The following is a 21,444-nucleotide window of genomic DNA, read 5'->3' on the forward strand; positions in this document are numbered from 1 at the left end:
TAATTTAGGTATTAAAAAAAATTATTTATTATTTTTATAATTATAATAAATATTTATACAATAAATTTAAATTTTTAAAAATTTAATAATTTTTTTATTAAATTGACATTCAGAGGGTCATTTTGCATATGAATATGAATGTTAGAATCTCAACTATTAAACATATTATTTTGTAAAATTACTTTATATCATTATAGATTGACTTTATATCATTTGGCTTACCAAAATTAATTACTAATTTAATAAATGAATAAAAAATTATTATCTTCCGTATAAATAGTTCTAGATGAAGAGTAATTAAACAGAAAGAGTGAGATAATTAGTTTCCATTTTTCCAGAGTAATTTTAGGCAACATCATATTGATTATTTAAAAAAATAACTATATGAGGTAACATTTTTTAATAGATTTGAATTAATTAAAATAATCTTATGTTTAGTTAAGAAGTAGCAACTAGCAATATTAAAAAATAGTTGATATGGTTGTTAAAAAAAAAAAACTGATCTAACAGGTCAAAAAATCCCAATATTTAATTATTCACTAAAAAAACTTGCGTGTGTGATAAGTCCATTGATTATTTGTTTCTTTTTATGCCTAAAAAAATCTTTAAGAGATATTCTTATGTTTCTAAATATATATAATGAAAAAAAAAGTTATATATAATTATCTCCTTCAATCAGATTTTAATCCTGCTTTTGAATAAAAACATTTTTAGAAGTTATTCTTAAGAAGTAAATCTTCAATGATGGTTATTTATAATTTTGTCTCATTCTTGTTGACTTGTATATTTTAATTGTAATGTTATATATTAAATATTTGTGTATATTCTTTATTCTGAATGCCTTTTTTAATTTTAATTTGATTTCCCTAGTAAAAATAATTTGTTTTCATCATGATAACATGTTTAATACTTTAATACAAATACTTATTATGAAAAACACTAAAGGAGATTATGGAGATGTTTTACACACCATTTTTTAAAGTTTCCTTTTCAAAATGTATATTCATTTATAAGAAGTTATTTTAATTTTTCTGTGATAAGTTATTATCATTTTAAAAAAATCTTTTACTTAAAAATCACGAGCCCAAAATATTGGTTAACTCTTACTCAAAGTTTATATAACATTTTGATGATCGCTTCTTCCTGTACCTGCACCTCCAAGTTTATATAACATGTTCGTCTACCCCAGTACACAACATAATCCACAACATGAAAATACCTTTTTTAACTTTCTCACTGATTATAACTTTCTTGTGTCACTGATTATGTGAAGCTCTAGATTATGTAATCATAATCAACTTTCTTGTGTCACTGATTATAACCCAGAGGCTAATTTCGAATTTGAAAACAGACTTCTAAAATTAAGTAATCCAAAATATTACAGAGGGTATTTTTGGAATTATAAAAATTTATGGAGGTGGGAGAAGAATATATGGAGGTGCAGGAAGAAACAGCCCATTTTGATTATAAGGACATGTGGTCTAGGTTTCACATTCAACTTCAGAAACACAGCCCACCTCATTCATAACTTGGTCCTTCAACACAATATAATAACAAATTTCTAGCCCAAAAAGCTAAACAAATTTAAACATACCAATTTTTCTACTACGAACTTTCTATTTTGTATACATAATATCTATCTTACATAAAAATATAAAATTATTTTGACACGTCTTTCTCTTAATTCCATGCGTACTAAATTGACTCTTCGTATATGGAGTATTGAAAAAGAGGGAAAGGGAATCAAATTATAATTCGACACAAGGAATCATAAATTCTGCTTTTACTCTGAAAGACATGCTGTGTTTTACATAGACCATAAAATTTCTAGCATCCAACCGAAAGGAAAACATGAGTCCACGATTAATATGCAGGTTCCTTGCACTTCCATTTTAATGAATAACTCGAAAGACTTCTTTTTGGTACTAGAATAAATTTCAAATTTAATTATATAATACTTGGGTACACTGGTCCCTTAGATAGACCAAGGCGAACTTCCATCCCATGATGCATGTCCAATGGCGTGAAAGTCTCAGAGTCACGGGGGTCTGCAAATAACACCAATGACATTGAGAGACAGAGAAGTACAACCACAATACGTCATTTCCCAATGAACCAAAAAACAGCAACAGCTAAGATTGCAGTTCTTAATTATCATGGATACCAAATTCACAATCATAGCCTCAATTCATTATGAAAGATTTAGCAAAAACACACGATTTGGAGGTTGTCTTATTTGGTGATTAGAAAGAACATGGCTTAAAATATTAACATTAGTTACTACATACCACGCATTTATCTTCCAGACTTCCAGTATTGCATTTTAATTATAATGCTCATCAAATCTTAAAACACAGAGCACATTTCAACAAGCATTGAGTATTTAATATATATTTGACATCCTTGATCCGTGAAAAAGGGTTCAAAGTCTGATTTAAGTCTTTTAAACACACAGCACGAGGTTGAAATCTTTCAACGCAGATTCTCAAGATGTCTGAATCAGCTTTTAAGATTTTAATATATAATTCTCTTAATATCCTCAAACCATGCAAGTCTCAGAAACCTTTAGAACCATCCCAAAACAAAAGGAACACAAATGCATGCGTCCATTATCATAACAAAAGCTTTGCTACAATGATCTCCAAGCCTACAATCATCTAAAAACAAAAGGCTGTTTCATTGCATATAACACCCAAAAAAGTTATCATTCAGTTATTCCTATAAGCATAACATAGTTCCAAAACAGTTGAAAATATTGTTTCAAGATTTGGAGCATAAGTTCTTCCTATTCTTATATATAAAAAGAAAAGGTCCAAGATATCTTGTTTTATATAATCAGAGAAACAATTAAAAAATAGACAAAATCCAGTTCTGCCATTTGAGGAGTTGGTGTAAAATACTAGTGAGCATAATACTATAATATTCCATTTTAATTCAGAAAATGAAGCACAACAACCACAACTTTTAGCAATAACAAGTATAAGAGTTTGTGTTAATGAACCATAATTTCAATATATCATACAGGAACCACTACTTAAGCAGAAACCTAATCTTTCAAAGCAGGCTAATAAACACAAAAAAGAAAGGCAAAGCGTATTACCATTCAGACAATCCTCAAAACCGAAGCGATCAATGCTTCCTGTAACAGCCTCCAAACCCAGCATTGAAGATGAAATTGGTCCAGGAGGCCGCTGGAACCTACAAGGAAAATTGGCACTCCATCAAATTCAAATGCATTTAGCCCTTAATAAAGACACTTGTCATCCCAAACACAAGATCTATCATGAGTCAAGGTTCTACCCACCTAACCAACCATATGAGCTAATCAACAAGGTGCTGTGATGTTAATTAATCACTAACCACAATCCCATTCACATTTTCTTAGTTCCTTTTATATTCACAAAGACGCAAAATTTTAGTATACAAAACTCATTGTCCCATGCCCCATATATGGAGATGCATATGACCAGTGCCTGAAAATAAGGCATTCATTAACTAGCAACCACCGACGCAAACAGAGCCTCACATCAAATTATCACTCAAACGTTTTAAATATTGAAACAATCCAAGAAATTACACTGCAATACACAATAGATAAATATTAATCGAATCCAAATGCGGGTACCTAGACAGTATTTGCCTGTCAAGCTCCTCCTTCAGTGGAAAAGCAGTTCCATACAAGTTAACTTTACACTGCCTCTTCATCGCTTCATCCATCCTCTTTGTCTGAAAATCACAAACACAACAAAAGACGTACACTGAATAGAGTGGCAAAACACCAAACATTTGAATTTGCATGAATCGATTAAAAAATTATACTAATTTTAGCATAGGTTTTCTGTTTTGAAAATTTGAAATGAAACCCTAATGAAAAAGGGGAAATAGGTAAGCATGTGGAATTGGAAGAAGCGGTTCAGAAGAGAAGTTTGAGGAGAACGCAGAAGCATCAAAAGGAGAAATTGCAATAAAGAGAGATAACTAGGGTTTAGAGAAATTACGGATTGGAGAGACGATTGGAGAGGGTGAGAACCAACAATGTCGCTTTTGACTCCATTGAGTCCGAATCGAAACGAATCGTTTTGGAGCCCTCCGATCTGGTGCGGGATGTACTTTGATGCAGATGCGTCCTCCATGTTCGTCTTCTTCGATCTTCGAGTTCACTTTCTTCACCAACAAGAGAATGAAGAACCCACTGAAACAAAGAAACCTCTTTATATAAAACGATTTTTTTATTTGGAGTATTTCGCAAGTTAGACCTACAAAGTTATAATTTCTTAATTTAAAAAAAAAAAAACTGAGGTGAAAATTGTAATTTACCTAACTTAATTCAATTTTATGTACTAATCCTAATTAAAATTATGATGAGTAAAAAGTTAAAAAAAATTAAGCATAATATTCTTAACTCGATATATATATATATGATAAAAATATCATGTATTATATCGTTATCTCATAATTATTAAAATTATTTATTTTGGAATATTTATATTAATAAATAATTTTAAAAAATAATCAAATCCCATAACCCAATTAAGTTAGGCTATATGATTAGATAAAAAAAAAAGTAAATTCAACCCCATTAAATTAAGTTGGGCCAAAAACTGTATTAAACTTGATTTTTAATCAAGACTATTGCATTTCTATATATTCGTATGATTTGTGGTTTATATTATATTTTACATCTATAATTTGATCTCAAAATATATTATATTTATATTTAATTATTTATATTTATATGTTAACAAGTTGACATGTGGAGAGAAAATAAAAAAGTGTTACTTTTTAATGAAGCTGTATAAATATAAGAATATGTTCATCATTTTTAACGGTAAAACTTATTTTTAATTTTTTTAATGCATTTTTTGGATTTACTATCCCCATGGAGGGGCAGAATGAAACCATGAGGGTGGAGGAAGAAATTCCCTTTCGGGTTTGGACTGAGTTGATATATTCAACAACAACAATCCATAAAAGGAAAGTGTTATTTGTACCCCTTTTTTACTTTGTTCGTTCGCTCCTCTTTTTGTTGTTGTTGATATTAAATATCTCATTCTACTCCTTCCTGCACCTCTTATTCTCTCACACTCCCATTTTAATATAATTTTTTGACATTTTTTTTTATGAAACTCTTGTTAATCACAAAAAGTAAAAGTGGGGAAAAAATATTAAAAAAAAAGTCACTTTAGCAAATCTTCATATAATTTTCAACACTATTACATTTTGCGCAACTTATTTAATTTTATAAAAATAGCTTGCGATATTCTCAAACATTTGTAATCTTATTTTCATAATAGTATATATTAAAATTACATTAAACAAATAAATAAATGATTTTCTAGTTACGATATTAATTTTACAAAGCATAAGAGAGGGAATAATATCAAGTTTACATTATTTCCCTAATTCTTTACTATCTCCGTCCTTAAATATTAAAAAATGTCTCTTATTTTTTTTTTTCTAATTGTGGTTTGTTTAATTATTTGTTTATAAAAAAAAAACTGTCTATTTTACGTTTTTTTAATCCATGAATAATAAATATCGTGGAATCTCTCTTTATTTATTATTAGAATGGAATAAAATGAATGCTCTACCAAATCATTAGTGCAGAGACATCAATGAAGACTTCTATTAATTAAATACTAATGATAATTAGTAACTTCTTTCTTTCAATGAAAAACAGAAATTGGATTTGAATTTGATTATGGTTAAGCAAGTTCCATTGATATAGATTCCGTCCAGGTTCATCCCTGGCATATGCTAACCCCAAAAACATTAACCTTTTATTTTATTAATGTAAATTTATTGTTAAAAAAATTGATATTAATTATGACATTATAAAAGTTGTTCGTGTGTGGTATTAGACATTCCATAAAACAAACACAAGTATGATTACAGTTAGTGAACTCCGCAATACCCTTATTAGTTGCAACTGAAATAGATTCTTCATTCAAGCTTTGACAATCTCATTCTTTGTAAATAATTCAAAAAATTAATAATCTTATTTGATTTTCTTGGCAATTGTTGTATATCACTTAGTAACCTTAAATTAGTGAATTCATTACAACTGATGTGTAAGTGTAACATTGTAGTTATCGAATTTCATCAAGCAGATTCGGTGAATGAGTCCGGGTTCACTCGGCCTGATGTGTAAGTGTAACATTGTAGTTATCGAATTTCATCAAGCAGATTCGGTGAATGAGTCCGGGTTCACTCGGCCTGACATCGACTCGAGCCCTGACATTGCCCCAGACCCATTCGACTCGACTCGACCCAGACCCACTCCACTCACCATCGACCCAGGCCCACTCCACATAAGATCAGTCAACATAAGATCTTAGTTCAAATCAGTTTGTTACCTAAAAAAAGCTGGGTAATGCTCGAATATCTTCCTTATTACACGTACTAAAAAAATCTAAAGTTTAAACTAAATTTTGTGTGAAAGTGCATGAACAAAAAACATATTTAATTCTTAAATAAAATACACCCACTACTCAAAATAATAATTTATTTTATTTTTTAACTTTAAATTTGAATATACATTATTATATCATAATTTTAAGGTTGTCAAAAGTATTATTTTCCATGTGAAAATAAAGATTGTATAAAAGGTAACTTTTTCTAACTTCCTAACACATGGAAATAAATATTCTCACTTTCATATTTCGAAGACAGCAAAAAGATTTTATGGAACAAATGTCTTCTCTTTTTTTTCTTATCTATCTAATATATACTCAAATGATACAATAATGAAAAGCCTATACTAGTGTTGTTTGGTAGTATATACAAAGTGTCGAAGAAAAGATACATTGTTGTATACAGATAAGAGGTTGGTAAATGACTTCAAATTCATGAGCCATTACTTACTTTAACCTCAACATCCATGAGATGTCATTCTATAACCAACATTCTTTAAAATTATCAGGTATACACACACAATACGCCTTACATGTTAAGAGCTAATGCGATTAAGAACTTATTTATTTCTTTGAGAGAATGTAGTGAAAAAGGGATCAAAACTAGTTTGTTTGAATGTGTCAAAAATGAATGACACTCTAAATTGATGTACTTCCATTGTACACAACTTTTAAACCATCATTGGTTATCCTTCTCTATAGCATGAATACAATCATCATTTTCCCATCCTCCCCCGACATGAACTATAAAATTAAAACTAGTCCAAGTGGTCAGTCAACAAATTATACTCCAACCTAAACAACATACAAGGTACTACAATGTAACATTAGCCATGCTCCAGGTTTCAGTCTGTAATATCAAAACAAAGTTTAGCCTCATCCCAAGGTCCATTGATCTCAAACTTGTACTCCTGAATCCTTATAAGCCAATAAGGGCAAACCACATTGACAAAAACCAACAGACTAAGTAGCATCACAAAAAGGAGGCGATGCAGCATGTACACAAAACTTAAGGTCATGGCCATCAAACTGATAGAAAAGCATAGGTGCATGCGGAAGGAATATTTTTTAATACAGTAAGTGACAAGTGGAGCAAAAAGGAAAACCTGCAATGAGAATAACATGATACCGAACACATGTAGTCTTGATGGAAGGCGAGAAGCAATAAAAACAGAGGCGACTACAGAAGCATTTACAGAGATACAACTGGTCAATGCTGGATTCTTAAGAACACCTGGGGCTTTGACAGTGGATTCTGAATAGTCATGCAGAAAAAGGTGAAGTACTAGAAGTGATGCAGCTACTGCCCAGATGGAATCCGAACTAATGGACCTTGTAAGAGTTTGATAGATGGGAGCCAAAACATATAACACGGTTATGAAAAAGGAGATATTAAGGACATAATGGAGGAGAAGGCTAAGGGAAAGCATTTCTTGAGTGAAAAGGAGAATTAAAAAGCCTGAAACAAGAAGACTTACATCAATAAATAGGAGAGAATTTTCATCAATAGTTGATGTAAGTGTACAAGTCCAGACCAAGACAACAAGAGCAACAATGCATAAATATTCAGAAATAGATACAGAGTCCAGCATCACCTTTAGCATGTCCCTTTTTACAACACTGGCATTCATGACCATTCCTTCAAGAAAAGATTCATCTGTATGATTGTCATCATAACCAGGTTGCATACCACCATATGCTACTTTTCTCCATCTGGGACGAGGCGATGAAGAATTATTAGCCAAGCTAAGATCCATTGCAATAACTTCTTTAATTTCAGCTGGGCCTGCAGTGTCAAAACTATTATATGGAAAGACCAAACAATCATTTACTAAATAAATCTTGCTCCACAGACGTGTGCCATCTTTGTCTTATGCAATCAGAGGTTACAGCATGTCATATTTCAGTTCCACTATCTTGTTTTTCACGTTGTTTATGAAAGTTATCTCCATATTCTGAAGAAAAAAAGATGATGAAATTACATACAAAGGAGAAAAATAGGCAACTCACGGCCCATATGAATGTCATCTAGATATTCTGAATAACAGATGATGAAATTACATACAAATGAGGGGGTAAATGTAACTCGCATAATAGACAATATCCTAGATTAATTAATGTTATTATCACTAGTCCAGACTAAGGGATTCAAATTTTTAATAGTATCATGCAACGATTAAGCATAGAACAAAGAAAATCGATACATGAGATGCAAATATACATCATGTTATTCAATAACAGTTACTGACACTGAAGTTATCACCAACCACATCATTGAGCAAGAAGAAATTCCACAAGCCAGGAATGTTCAGTTCAGTAGGTAAGGAAATATAAAGCAGTATAGACTGTAAATGGTTTGGATATTAATGGAACCTCATCAGCAATATCTTGTTCTGCATTCAGCATTTCCAAGGAAAAAATCTTGAACAAACCGAATAATAATAAGGATTTTGCATTATTTGGTTTTGAAAACCAAACAGAATTGTAATGAACAGGAAAAGCGGCTTAGTAATTTTGAACAGAAGTGCTTAAATTATGTAAGAACAAACTGAACGTTTGGTGTAACAAACTTAGTGTGTTTGGATTCACTTTTGATGCGCTTTAAACAGAGGTTTACGCTTTCCAAAACACAGAACAATTGCTCTTAATCTAACGAAAGCCAAAATCCTGGAAGCAAAATAAACCACTCGTCCTTTAACCCTAGTTTTACTTAATCCTCGGTTCATATAAGAATAAAATGTCATAAAACTTAACAAAATCAACAAAACAATTACATATGTGGAGATCGAAATCCCAATTTAACAGACGACAGCAAAGAAAAGTAGAACCAAACGTAAGAACACCAACACACGCTGAGAAAATAGGAGGATTCGTTCAGTGAAGATCGTCACAATTCAGAATGGCTATTTGAAAGGAATGAAAAGAAAGAAAGAGAGAAATGGAAAATACCACGATTGTGAGAAATGTAAATTGAAATTCTCCAAACGACGCCGTTACGAGTTGAAAAAGCAAAGGGAAATGGAAAGAAGAAGAAGGAGAAGATGAAGAGACGAAGAAGGGTTTTTATGTTGAGTTCAGAGGGTGAAATGCGAATCAAACATGCCTTTGTTTGTTTGGAACCGTTTGATTGTGGATATTTTATAATTAAATATAAAACGTTTTTTTAATATTTTTGAAAGAGTAAAAAATAATAAATATAATACTATATCTTTCTAAGTATTTTTTTAATTATTTTCTATTAATAACTTTTATTTGTACTTTATTTCTGAAATACATCTTTCCACTTTATCAAATTTATTGATTTTTGGAAAGTTTGACATTAAATTATTAAACTACTACTGTTTTAGTCTTTTCGATCTCCAAAATAAATATTATGCAATTTATAAGTTATACTATAATTGAATTCTTAAATTATTATACATTTATGATAAATGTTTTTTTATTAATTCACGCTAAAGTTATTCTAAATTATTATAAACGTTTAAAAATTGTTAAATTCAATTAAATAAATAAATAAATAAATTTAAATTTAAATATATAAGATATAAGATATTCAAAAAAATATATATATATATTCTCATAAACAATAGTTCTTAAGAAAATTACAAGTCAAGATATGTATGTACACAGACTTCTGCAATGCATTAGATAAATATTTATTTTGATAAATTAAAAAATAAAAATATATAAATTATAATATAATTAAAATTCATAATAAAAGTAACTTAAATTAATAGACTGCGCTTTCGATTTTATGATAGAGTATTTATAATATTTCTTTTGCCACTTTTTCTTTTCTGCATTTCAGATTTTTTATTTTCACTTAGATTGAATTATTTTCCATTGGCTTTGCAAAATACAACCACAACAACTTATAAACTCCTTCTTCCTGGATTTTCGTACGTCATTCTTTCACCTCCATAAAATTTTGTATTTCAAAAAAAAATTTCTATAATATTTTGGATTAGAAAGTCTTTTCTAGATTTATAATTAGCTTTCAAATTAGATTATGTAATCCTAAAGACTTTTTTCATATGCGTAATTAGTTTCTGAACTATATAATATGAAAGTCTTTTATAAGATGAGATTAATTTTCGAATTATGTAATCCAGAATCCATAAGTGTTTTTCAAATGCGTGATTAGTTTTTTCATTATATAATTAAGTACCATTTTTTTAAATATATTTTGAATTACATAATTCAGATGTTATTTTCAGATTATGTAATCCGAAATACCATTTTAAAAAATATATTTTGTGGTATTCTGGATTACATAATCCATAAATTTTTCAGAATCTGATATTAGTTTTTGGATTATGTAATCCAGAATATATATAATTTTTTAAAATTGATTTCGGATTTTATAAAATGTAAGGACAAAAATGTATTTTTACGTTTTGTATGAAGATGACACAAAGACATATGGAGGTGCAGGAAGAAGGAGTCCAACTTATATCCAAATCCATTTTAATAATCACCAATCCTATAACACTCAAAGATCTTCAATCTTAACAATGAACTCATTTTAATATTGTTTCAAGGTTTGGAGCACAAGTTCTTCCTAATCTTATATATAAAAAGAAAAGGTCCAAGATATCTTAAAAATTTATATAATCAGAGAAACAATTAAAAAATAGACAAAATCCAGTTCTGCCATTTGAGGAGTTGGTGTCAAGTACTAATGAAGCATAATACGATAATATTTCATTTTAATTCAGAAAATGAATCACAACAACCACAACTTTTAGCAATAACAAGTATAAGAGTTTGTGTTAATGAACCATAATTTCAATATATCATAGGAACCACTACTTATGCAGAAATCTAATATTACAAAGCATAATACGATAACATTTCATTTTAATTCAGAAAATGAATCACAACAACCACAACTTTTAGCAATAACAAGTATGAGAGTTTGTGTTAATGAACCATAATTTCAATATATCATAGGAACCACTACTTATGAAGAAATCTAATGTTACAAAGCAGGCTAATAAACACAAAAAAGAAAGGCAAAGCGAATTACCATTCAGACAATCCTCAAAACCGAAGCGATCAGTGCTTCCTGCAACAGCCTCCAAACCCAGCATTGAAGATGAAATTGGTCCAGGAGGCCGCTGGAACCTACAAGGAACATTGGCACTCCATCAAATTCTAATGCATTTTGCCCTTAATAAAGACACTTTTCATCCCAAACACAAGATCTATCATGAGTCAAGGTTCTGCCCACCTAACCAACCATATAAGCTAATCAACAAGGTGATGTGATGTTAATTAATCACTAATCACAATCCCATTCACATGTTCTTAGTTCTTTTTATATTCACAAAGACGCAAAATTTTAGAAAACAATAAAACTCATTGTCCCATGCCCCATATACGGAGATGCATATGATCTGTGCCTGAAATTCAAGACATTCATTAACTAGCAAACAGAGCCTCGCATCAAATCATCACTGAAACGCTTTAAATATTGAACAATTCCAAGAAACTACACTGCAATACACAACAGATAAATATTAATCGAATCCAAATGCGGTACCTAGACAGTATTTGCCTGTCAAGCTCCTCCTTCGGTGGAAAAGCAGTTCCATACAAGTTAGCTTTACACTGCCTCTTCATCGCTTCATCCATCCTCCGTGTCTGAAAATCACAAACACAACAAAAAACGTACACTGAATAGAGTAGCAAAACACCAAACATTTGAATTTGCATGAATCGATAAAAAAAAATTAGACTAGTTTCAGCAAAGGTTTTCTGTTTTGAAATTTTGAAATGAAACCCTAATTAAAAAGGGGAAATAGGTAAGCATGTGGAATTGGAAGAAGCGGTTCAGAAGTGAAGTTTGAGCAGAACGCAGAAGCATCAAAAGGAGAAATTGCAATAAAGTGAGATAACTAGGGTTTAGAGAAATTACGGATTGGAGAGACGATTGGAGAAGGTGAGAACCAACAATGTCGCTTTTGACTCCATTGATGAAAGTATGTTAACAAGTTAACATATGGAGAGAAAATAAAAAAAGTGTTACTTTTTAATGAAACTGTATAAATATAAGAATATGTTCATCATTTTTAACGGTAAAACTTATTTTTAATTTTTTTTAATGCATATTTTGGATTTATGGAGGTGCAGAATTAAACCGTGGGGTTGGAGTTTCTTCCTGCACCCCTACATTTTTCTTCCTGTAACTCCACAAATTGCGCAAAGACAAAACTGTCCATATATAAACTGTATGTTTTTTTTTATGGGTAAATTTTTGGATTAACGCATCCAGTAATCTCTCAAATTGATGCTTCCAGTAGTACATGAATGATAATGTTAATCCAAAATAAAAAAACTGCAAAATATCCATAATTGAAAAAACCATTCCGAATCCGCCAATCCATAATTTAAAATGTACATTCCAGATTCAAAAATCCATAATTGAAAAAAATCATTATAGATTCATCAATCCGTAATAAAAATTAGGTTTATGGATTCAGAAATCTGAAAATCAATAATTTATACAAATTTTGCTTCTGGAACACCCCCTCATCTGGAATGCAACATAATTCACTTCTGGATTGATGAATCCATAGCACACTCCCAGATCCCGTAATTGTGGGAGTCAGTTTTGGAATTTGTAAAATTATGGGGGTGCAGGAAGAAAAATGTAGGGGTGAAGGAAGAAATTCCCTTTTGGGTTTGGATTGAGTTGATATATTCAACAACAACCCATAAAAGGAAAGTGTTATTTGTACCCCTTTTTTACTTTGTTCGTTCGCTTCTCTTGTTTGTTGTTGTTGATATTAAATATCTCATTCTACTCCTTCCTGCACCTCTTATTCTCTCACACTCCCATTTTTATTTAACTTTTTGCCAATTTTTTTATGAAACTCTTGTTAATCACAAAATAATGTAAATCGTAAAAGTGGGGAAAAATTATTAAAAAAAAAGTCACTTTAGCAAATCTTGATATATTTTTCAACACTTTTACAAAATACGTGAAAAATTTATTTGCGCAACTTATTTAATTTTATAAAAATAGTTTGTGATTTTCTCGAATATTTGTAATCTTATTTTAATAATAGTATATTAAAATCTCATTACACAAACAAATAAATGATTTTCTAGTTACGACAGTAGTTTTACAAAGCATAAGAGAATGTTTACATTATTTCCCTATTTTTTTACTAGCTCCATCCTTAAATATTAAAAAAAATGTCTCTTTTAATTATTATTTTTCTAATTGTGGTTTGTTTATAAAAAAAAAAACTGTCTATTTTACGTTTTTTTTAATCCGTGAATAATAAAAATGGAATAAACTGAATGCTCTACCAAATCATTAATGCAGAGACATCAATTAAGAGTTCTATTAATTAATTACTAATGATAATTAGTAACTTCTTTCTTTCAATGAAAAACACAAATTGGATTTGGATTTGAATTTGATTATGGTTAAACAAATTCCATTGATATAGATTCCGTCCAGGTTCATCCCTGCATATGCTAGCCCCAAAAAACACTAACCTTTTATTTTATTAATGTAAATTTATTGTTAAAAAAATTGGTATTAATTATGACATTATATAAGTTCTTCGTGTGTGGTGTTAGTTAGACATTCCATAAAACAAACACAAGTATGATTACAGTTAGTGAACTCCGCAATAATACCCTTGATTAGTTGCAACTGAAATAGATTCTTTATTCATGCTTTGACAATCTCAATCTTTATAAATAATTCAAAAAATTAAGATTAAATCTTTATAAATAATTCAAAAAATTAATAATCTTATTTGGTTTTCTTGGTAATTATTGTATATCACTTATGAAATCATTCCAACTTATGTGTCTTATGTAAGTGTAACTTTGTAGTTATCGAATTTAAGATTTAGAGTTCAGGGTTTAGGTATCGGTGATGTGATAGTTTGGGTATCGACAATATATTTTAGTCGATCCATACAACCTCAATCAGATTTACGAGGATGATATGCTTGGAAGAATATTAACCTATTAACCACAATATGATGAGAGATATATAATAATGTGGAATGATTAGTTTAATAAGGTTTTATTTACGAATAGTAAATGTTTTATTTTCTTCGTCCAGAAACAAACGAAGTCTAAATGTTTTAATTTATGGAGTACACCCTTAATGTATGACCAGATTTTGTACTAATAAGTTTCGTCAACTTACATAATTTTTTCATCCTAAACTGAGGACAAAAAAGAAAAAGATTGGTGAAACTAGCCACCTCTCCGGATTCCTTTTCTGATTTTTTTGATAGGCGGCAATTAAAAGGAAATATTTTTTCAATTTTTGTTATAGCTGTTGCAGCCGCTGAAGCAGCTATCGGACCGGCCTATTCCATTTACCCAATAAGACCCACAAAGACAACGTCTAAAACAAAAAAAAAATATCAAAGTGTAACGCATGATCTTATAGATAATTTGTTTCTCATTATGGTAATACAATTACGTTTGAGAAAATTAACTTTTCATGTTGGTTGTTTACTTAGTATCACACTTGAATGTTTTTTTTACTATTGTTTTTTTTACACATCTAAACAAATACACACACAACACATCAATCACACATACAAACTCAACCTTAACGCATATTATCACTTAATAAACAAAATATTAAATAATCTGTCTAAAAAAATCTTACAAATTGTACAAATCAGTAAAATAGTTCTAAATAGAAATTAAGTAATATTATGCAGTGTTTGAATTATTTTTATCACATATTAAAAAAGTTTCAAAAACTTATTTCATAATGTCTTAAATAATTTATGGTTGGAGTTTACGGTTAGGTTCATGGTGTTTTGTTTTATGTTTATGATTTAAACTTTAGAATTAGGGTTAGAGGATATCATTTAGTTTTTTTTTTTTTTTATAAAGTTTTCGTGTTAGGAAAGCTGACACCTCAAGTAACAACAATCATCTGCCATCACATGAAAAAATATTATTAAAAAAAGAAAAAAGAAAGAAAATACAAAAATATGGGTGGACTAAACCAAAACCCATATGTTAACACAAACGATACATAGGTAGATTATACCTATTCATAAAGAATTCTAAGAACAGACTAGCAGGGAGTCTATTATACCAATGAAAAGATTCTCTATGAATAAATCATAAATTAGCCAACTTATCAGCACACGCATTCCCTTCACGAAAAATATGAGTTACCCTAAACCTGATTGTCCCACAAAAATTAAAACAAGTATTCCATCAATTCTGAAGCATCCGCGGAACATTAGTCCTAGCAGTAAACGCAGCACAAAACAAGGCAGAATCATTCAAGCCAGACATTAGTAAGTCCCATTTTTTGAGATTCCTCCATAGCATGTATAACTCCATAAAACTCAGCAACCAAAGCAGTTTGAACTTCAAGAAATGCTGAAAAAGCACAAATAAATTATCCCATACTCCCACGAAAAATACCTCCACAAGTAGAGGATATCATTTAGTTATATATTTTATGATTTATGTTTTGTGAGCAGGGTTTATATATTTTACCTTTGAGTCTAGAGTTTTCGGACTATGGTTTTTTAAATTAAATTTCCAATTAAAAAAACCCCATACCTTTGCTCAAATTTATAAACCATAAATTTTTTCAAATTTTCACAATTCAATTTCCATTTAAAAAAAATCGTGAATAATAAATATTGTGGAATCTCTCTTTGGGAAATCATTAGTGCAGAGACATCAATTAAGACTTCTCTTAATTAATTACTAATGATAATGTTCCTGCTAGGGAGATGGGACCTAGAGAACGGTTGAAGTCTTCTTCTCCTTCCTTCGGTCAGGCAGGTGGCTGAGTGATGAACTGGGATCCTTCTCTTCCTTCTGCTTATCTTTCGGCACTTGGGGCTCGGTCGTCGGGTGTACACCGGATGGTGGGGTACCTGCGAAGGCACTCCGACGCTCAAGTCAGTAAAGCGGGTGGTTAACTCTCAGGTAGGTGAACAGTAATAATGACATACCTTACTCCTTGGAATGCGTGCTATTTATATTATTCTAATGGGCCTACCTTGTTGGGCCCGTTTATCGAGGTGGATACCGCTTAGGGTTGCATTACCTAATTCTTGATGATGGATTAGCTTTACTGATCTCGGTTTGAGCGTTAATCGTAATAGGGTTCGGCCGTCGGCCACATTCTCATGGTGAGGATAGGCCATCGGCCAAATAAGTGTGGTCTTCGACCATCTCAGTTAAGTCTCCAAAGGTTCCGGCCACTCGTTAGCCGGCCAAGTATGCAAAGGTCTCGGCCATTCGTCAGTCGGCCAAGTATACGAAGGTCTCGGCCATTCGTCAGTCGGCCAAGTATACAAAGGTCTCGGTCTGCGGCCGTTCGGCCAGATTTCTGAAGATATTGACTTATCAGTCTCTCGGTCAGGCTTGACTGGGAGTCGAGCAGGCAGGTAGGTCCCGGCCTCGCCCAGTACCGGTACAGATAATTAGTAACTTTCTTCTTTCAATGAAAAACACAATTTGAATTTGATTATGGTTAACAAGTATTACTAATGATAATTAGTAACTTTCTTCTTTCAATGAAAAACACAAATTGAATTTGATTATGGTTAAGAAGTTCCATTGATGTGTAGATTCCGTCCAGGTTCATTCCTGGCTCTTGCTAGCCCCAAAAAACACTAACTTTTCGGTTCTGTAATTTTCCACGCGCTTCATGCAGTGCACACCGGCGAGTGCATTACACCGCCCCCAGCTCAGAGTGTTACTCGAAAAGAAAAATCAGAAAAAAGAATATAAGAGGGTTGCGTGCGCGTGGCACGCACTCTCCCCAGAGCGAATATAAGTATCTTTGAAAGCGTGCTCGTGGTAGGCACGTGAGCAGAGAAACAAAACCCACTTTCTCATTCACTACTACTACTACCACTACCACCCAATCGCACTGCTTTGTTTTCACTCAGCACTGCACAAAACCCTTATTCCTCATCATAATCGCATTCATCAGCTTTCAATTTTCCGTTTTGCTTCCTCCTTCTCCGCCTCATGACGACGTCGTTCGGTGCAGCCACCACCTCGGCGGCGCTCAAGGACTCCAAGCTTCAGATCCCGACCTTCCATGGCCTGAGGTCCGCCGCCGTCTCTTCTCTCACGCGCAATGTCCTCCCGCTTCCTTCATCCACACGTCCTCTCTTCATCACACGTTCTGTTTCCACGGTTTTCTTCTTTCTCCATTTCTCCATTTTTCATTATTAATCTCTTCAATGCTCGGTTTCAGCTTCTGTGTTCGATTTTTTTAACGTGCATTCTGATTTTCGAATGAGGTCATCCTAATTTGATGGTTTTTGTTGCGGCTGTGATTTCTCTGTAGCCTGTGCAGTCTGAAACTGCCACTGTAAAGCGCAGCAAAGTCGAAATATTCAAAGAACAGAGCAATTTCATACGATATCCTCTGAATGAGGACATGCTGACGGATGCGCCTAATATAAGCGAGGCTGCGACTCAGTTGATCAAGTTTCATGGAAGCTATCAGCAGTACAATAGAGAAGAGCGTGGCTCCCGAAGCTACTCTTTCATGATACGGACCAAGAACCCCTCTGGGAAGGTTTCGAACCAGCTTTACCTGACCATGGATGATCTTGCTGACCAGTTTGGGATCGGGACGCTTCGGCTCACCACCAGACAGACTTTTCAGCTCCATGGTGTTGTCAAGAAGGATCTTAAAACAGTGATGGGTACTATTATTAGGAACATGGGCTCAACTCTTGGTGCGTGCGGTGACCTGAACAGGAATGTGCTTGCTCCTGCTGCTCCCGTCGTGAGAAAGGATTATCTTTTGGCTCAGGAGACTGCGGAAAACATTGCTGCGCTCCTGTCTCCTCAGTCTGGTTTCTACTATGATATTTGGGTAGACGGGGAAAAGATTTTGTCATCAGAACCGCCTGAAGTAGTTCAGGCACGGAATGACAATTCTCATGGTACAAATTTCCCAGATTCACCGGAGCCCATCTATGGTACTCAGTTCTTGCCGAGGAAATTCAAAATTGCTGTTACTGTGCCAACTGACAACTCGGTGGATATTCTCACAAATGATATTGGCGTTGTTGTTGTCACCGATGAAGCGGGGGAGCCTCAAGGGTACAACATATATGTAAGATGGGTGTGGATAACAGTTGAGTGGTTTTTTTCTACCATTGTTCTGACTGGGGTTTTTTAATTATTGTTGCAGGTTGGTGGAGGAATGGGAAGAACCCATAGGGTAGAAACCACTTTTCCTCGCTTGGCCGAGCCATTAGGTTATGTACCAAAGGAGGATATTCTGTATGCAGTGAAAGCAATTGTTGTCACACAACGAGAAAATGGGAGAAGAGATGACCGCAAGTATAGTAGAATGAAATATTTGATCAGCTCTTGGGGGATTGAGAAGTTTAGAAGTGTGGTTGAGCAGTATTATGGCAAGAAATTTGAACCTTTCCGTGTATTGCCGGAATGGGAATTTAAAAGTTATCTTGGCTGGCATGAACAGGTTGGTTCTGTAGACGAGTGGATAAAAGCAATGTCTCTATGCCTGCTTGTGTAGTCCATAATATTTTTTATTGATGCATGCCGGTGATAGTGATATACATTTGGAATGATGAAAGTTGGTGGATAGGATTCACATGTTTAATGTCTATTTGTGGATTTAACAGCTGAGTTGTACTTGTACTTGCTTTATTATTGCCTGTGATGTGTGTAATTGTTCCAGTTCTGATATGCCTGGAAAGGTGTGATAAGCAAACATAGAAACCTACAAAATATCTGGAAGATTGGGTAAAGGAAGATTATTGTAAATTCTCATAATTTTGGTGCCTTGTAGATTTTATTTATCTCGTTCAACTTCATATATATATGTGTGTCTGTGTGTCTGTGTGGCTGTGTGGCTCTGTCTGTGTCTGTGTTCCACTTCCTTATGCTATATATGGGCTCATTTGTTGTATTTCATTATCCAGGGTGATGGCAAATTATTTTATGGGCTTCATGTTGATAATGGTCGAATTGGTGGAAAGATGAAAAAGACATTGAGGGAGGTTATTGAGAAGTATAATTTGAATGTAAGAATCACTCCGAATCAGAACATCATCTTGACTGATGTTCGTGCTTCGTGGAAGCGTCCCATTACAACTACTCTAGCCCAGGCTGGTCTGCTGGTGAGATGCTTACAGCTTAATGTTTACAGATTACTTTGTAATTGTTTTCTGTGTTGAACACTGTTAGTTAATAAAAGTATTTTTAATTGATTTTTGTCCCTGCTGACTCTTGGCATTGCTCAAAAGCCTTACATTTTGGAGTTTCATTTAGAAATCATAATTTACTTAGTATTTTCCTTGTGTTTCACGGGGAAACACGCATATCATATCACAGATAACAATTGTAACTTTTAGGAGTTTGTAGATCTGATTAGATGTCGCCATTGTTATGGATCTTTTTTTTCGTGTACAACACTGTGGAAAGTTGATAATTTTTTTCCTTTTCAATGCACTTCTGATTGATGCTTGACATGTATGATGAACTGGTGATTGAAATTTCCCTTACGTATTTTGGTTAATTTCTTCCAAACTACACTTGCTTGGCATCATGCTCAATGTTATTCGACTCCTCTATTTTCCTTCTCATTATTTACTCTTTTTAATCTCATCTCTCTTTATTTTTTGAATTTATATTTTCAGTATATTGAAATCTTCATTAATAAGACTATAATGACCTGTTTTGCTGTGAACAGCAACCTAGATTTGTAGATCCCCTCAACTTAACAGCAATGGCATGCCCTGCTTTCCCATTGTGTCCACTGGCAATTACTGAAGCTGAACGTGGGATACCTAACATTCTTAAGCGGATTCGGGCTGTTTTCGATAAGGTATCGCTGCAGATATATACGGCAATATTGATTTGATGGAGATCACTAATATGCATACTTAAACCTTTGCTGTCTGCAATTCAGGTTGGTCTGAGGTATAGTGAGTCTGTAGTTGTAAGGATAACTGGCTGCCCTAATGGCTGCGCTAGACCATACATGGCTGAACTTGGCTTAGTTGGTGATGGCCCAAATAGTTACCAGGTTTGTTGATCAGCAGTTCAATCCACTTACAATTGATAGAAAAATTCAAAAGAGTACCATGCTCACTTTTCTTTTCTCTTGCAGATTTGGCTTGGAGGGAACCATAAACAAACATCATTAGCTCGAAGTTTCATGGACAAGGTGAAGCTTCACGACCTTGAAAATGTTTTGGAGCCTTTATTTTATTATTGGAAGCAAAGGCGTCAATCTAAAGAATCATTTGGCGACTTCACAAACAGACTGGTGAGTTTTGATGGTATATTTTTTTATTTGCATGTACTAACTCTTGTGTTAATCTTTAAAATGATTATTATGGTCGTTAAAGTGATTGGTAAGTTTGGCCTAAGTCACTCCATTTTCTGTTTCCAGGGATTTGATAAGCTTAAGGAACATGTTGAGAAATGGGAAGGTCCGGTGGTTGCACCATCACGTCACAATCTCAAGCTTTTTACTGACAAGGAGACATACGACGCCATGGATGGATTGGCAAAGCTTCAAAACAAAAGTGCTCATCAGTTGGCCATGGAAATTATCCGTAATTATGTTGCTGCCAACCAAAATGGAAAAGGTGAATGATTTCCATTTACTCAGTCAAGGAGGATACATGTGATGTTGCTTCGTTTTGACAGGACTGGTGGATGAGCAACTGAGCACAACTCTCTGTTGTTACTGTGTGGTAACTCCGGGGATAGACTAAACTAATGTTTGGGTTATTAATTGTTTTTTATCTGAAACATCTTTGGCAAGAATCTTTCGGTGTATCATTTTCTTCGAGTTTCTGAACACAAAATAAGCCTTCCTGTCATTCTGTATCAAATTTTGGCTGTTACACAGCTTGGTTTTTCTCCGCAATAAATGTTGTTAGGTAGGATCTTTTTGCCTTTTTGTGCTTGCTTCAATAAAGTTCATCAATCAGGATTTGTAAATTGCAATCATGTTGTTAGTGATCAATTACAGAATATGTTTGTGTTCACCTTTTCA

General features: G+C 32.8%; 3 protein-coding genes across 6 annotated transcripts; 1 reads left to right on the plus strand and 2 right to left on the minus strand.

The window, feature by feature from the left end:
- Positions 1–1,754: 1,754 nt before the first annotated feature.
- LOC137832275 (cyclin-B1-2) lies at positions 1,755–4,254 on the minus strand. Its single transcript, XM_068640340.2, has 4 exons — positions 3,999–4,254; positions 3,626–3,726; positions 3,101–3,198; positions 1,755–2,048 (listed from the first exon to the last, which is right to left on the minus strand). Exons 1-4 carry the CDS (start codon positions 4,131–4,133, stop codon positions 1,948–1,950), a joined length of 435 nt encoding a protein of 144 aa, XP_068496441.1. The 5' UTR covers positions 4,134–4,254; the 3' UTR covers positions 1,755–1,947.
- A 2,426-nt stretch (positions 4,255–6,680) lies between these two features.
- Positions 6,681–12,475, minus strand: LOC137832253 (phosphatidylinositol N-acetylglucosaminyltransferase subunit C). Of its 4 annotated transcripts, XR_016517138.1 has the most exons (5): positions 12,334–12,475; positions 11,959–12,059; positions 11,443–11,540; positions 8,009–8,368; positions 6,681–7,872 (listed from the first exon to the last, which is right to left on the minus strand). XR_016517138.1 is itself a non-coding variant. In XM_068640316.2 (4 exons), exons 2-4 carry the CDS (start codon positions 12,048–12,050, stop codon positions 7,259–7,261), a joined length of 1,131 nt encoding a protein of 376 aa, XP_068496417.2. In that variant the 5' UTR covers positions 12,051–12,059; positions 12,334–12,475; the 3' UTR covers positions 6,681–7,258. The 4 variants fall into 4 exon arrangements, 3 of the variants coding, with proteins under 3 accessions (XP_068496417.2, XP_068496424.2, XP_068496429.2); XM_068640316.2 differs by having other exon boundaries at positions 6,681–8,199; XM_068640323.2 differs by having other exon boundaries at positions 6,681–8,368; positions 12,334–12,436.
- A 4,698-nt stretch (positions 12,476–17,173) lies between these two features.
- Positions 17,174–21,444, plus strand: SIR (sulfite reductase). Its single transcript, XM_068640351.2, has 8 exons — positions 17,174–17,585; positions 17,740–18,519; positions 18,598–18,894; positions 19,358–19,555; positions 20,128–20,262; positions 20,347–20,463; positions 20,548–20,706; positions 20,833–21,444. Exons 1-8 carry the CDS (start codon positions 17,415–17,417, stop codon positions 21,037–21,039), a joined length of 2,064 nt encoding a protein of 687 aa, XP_068496452.2. The 5' UTR covers positions 17,174–17,414; the 3' UTR covers positions 21,040–21,444.

This window comes from Phaseolus vulgaris, chromosome 11 (genome assembly GCF_051622355.1).
Source record: "Phaseolus vulgaris cultivar YP4 chromosome 11, ASM5162235v1, whole genome shotgun sequence".
Taxonomy (NCBI): Eukaryota; Viridiplantae; Streptophyta; class Magnoliopsida; order Fabales; family Fabaceae; genus Phaseolus; species Phaseolus vulgaris.

Bases quoted from the DNA above. Each gene is read 5' to 3' on its own strand.
- LOC137832253 (XM_068640316.2), bottom strand. From the start codon at position 12,050: ATGGATGAAGCGATGAAGAGGCAGTGTAAAGCTAACTTGTATGGAACT. The intron at 11,541-11,958 runs GTACCGCATTTG...TGTTCCTTGTAG, and splicing joins GACAGGCAAATACTGTCTAG to GTTCCAGCGGCCTCCTGGAC. The intron at 8,200-11,442 runs GTAATTCGCTTT...TTGACACTGCAG, and splicing joins TTTTGAGGATTGTCTGAATG to GCCCAGCTGAAATTAAAGAA.
- SIR (XM_068640351.2), top strand. From the start codon at position 17,415: ATGACGACGTCGTTCGGTGCAGCCACCACCTCGGCGGCGCTCAAGGAC. The intron at 18,520-18,597 runs GTAAGATGGGTG...TTATTGTTGCAG, and splicing joins CTCAAGGGTACAACATATAT to GTTGGTGGAGGAATGGGAAG. The intron at 20,464-20,547 runs GTTTGTTGATCA...TTTCTCTTGCAG, and splicing joins ATGGCCCAAATAGTTACCAG to ATTTGGCTTGGAGGGAACCA.
- LOC137832275 (XM_068640340.2), bottom strand. From the start codon at position 4,133: ATGGAGGACGCATCTGCATCAAAGTACATCCCGCACCAGATCGGAGGG. The intron at 3,727-3,998 runs GTAATTTCTCTA...TGTGATTTTCAG, and splicing joins TCCAATCGTCTCTCCAATCC to ACAAAGAGGATGGATGAAGC. The intron at 3,199-3,625 runs GTACCCGCATTT...TTTTCCTTGTAG, and splicing joins GACAGGCAAATACTGTCTAG to GTTCCAGCGGCCTCCTGGAC.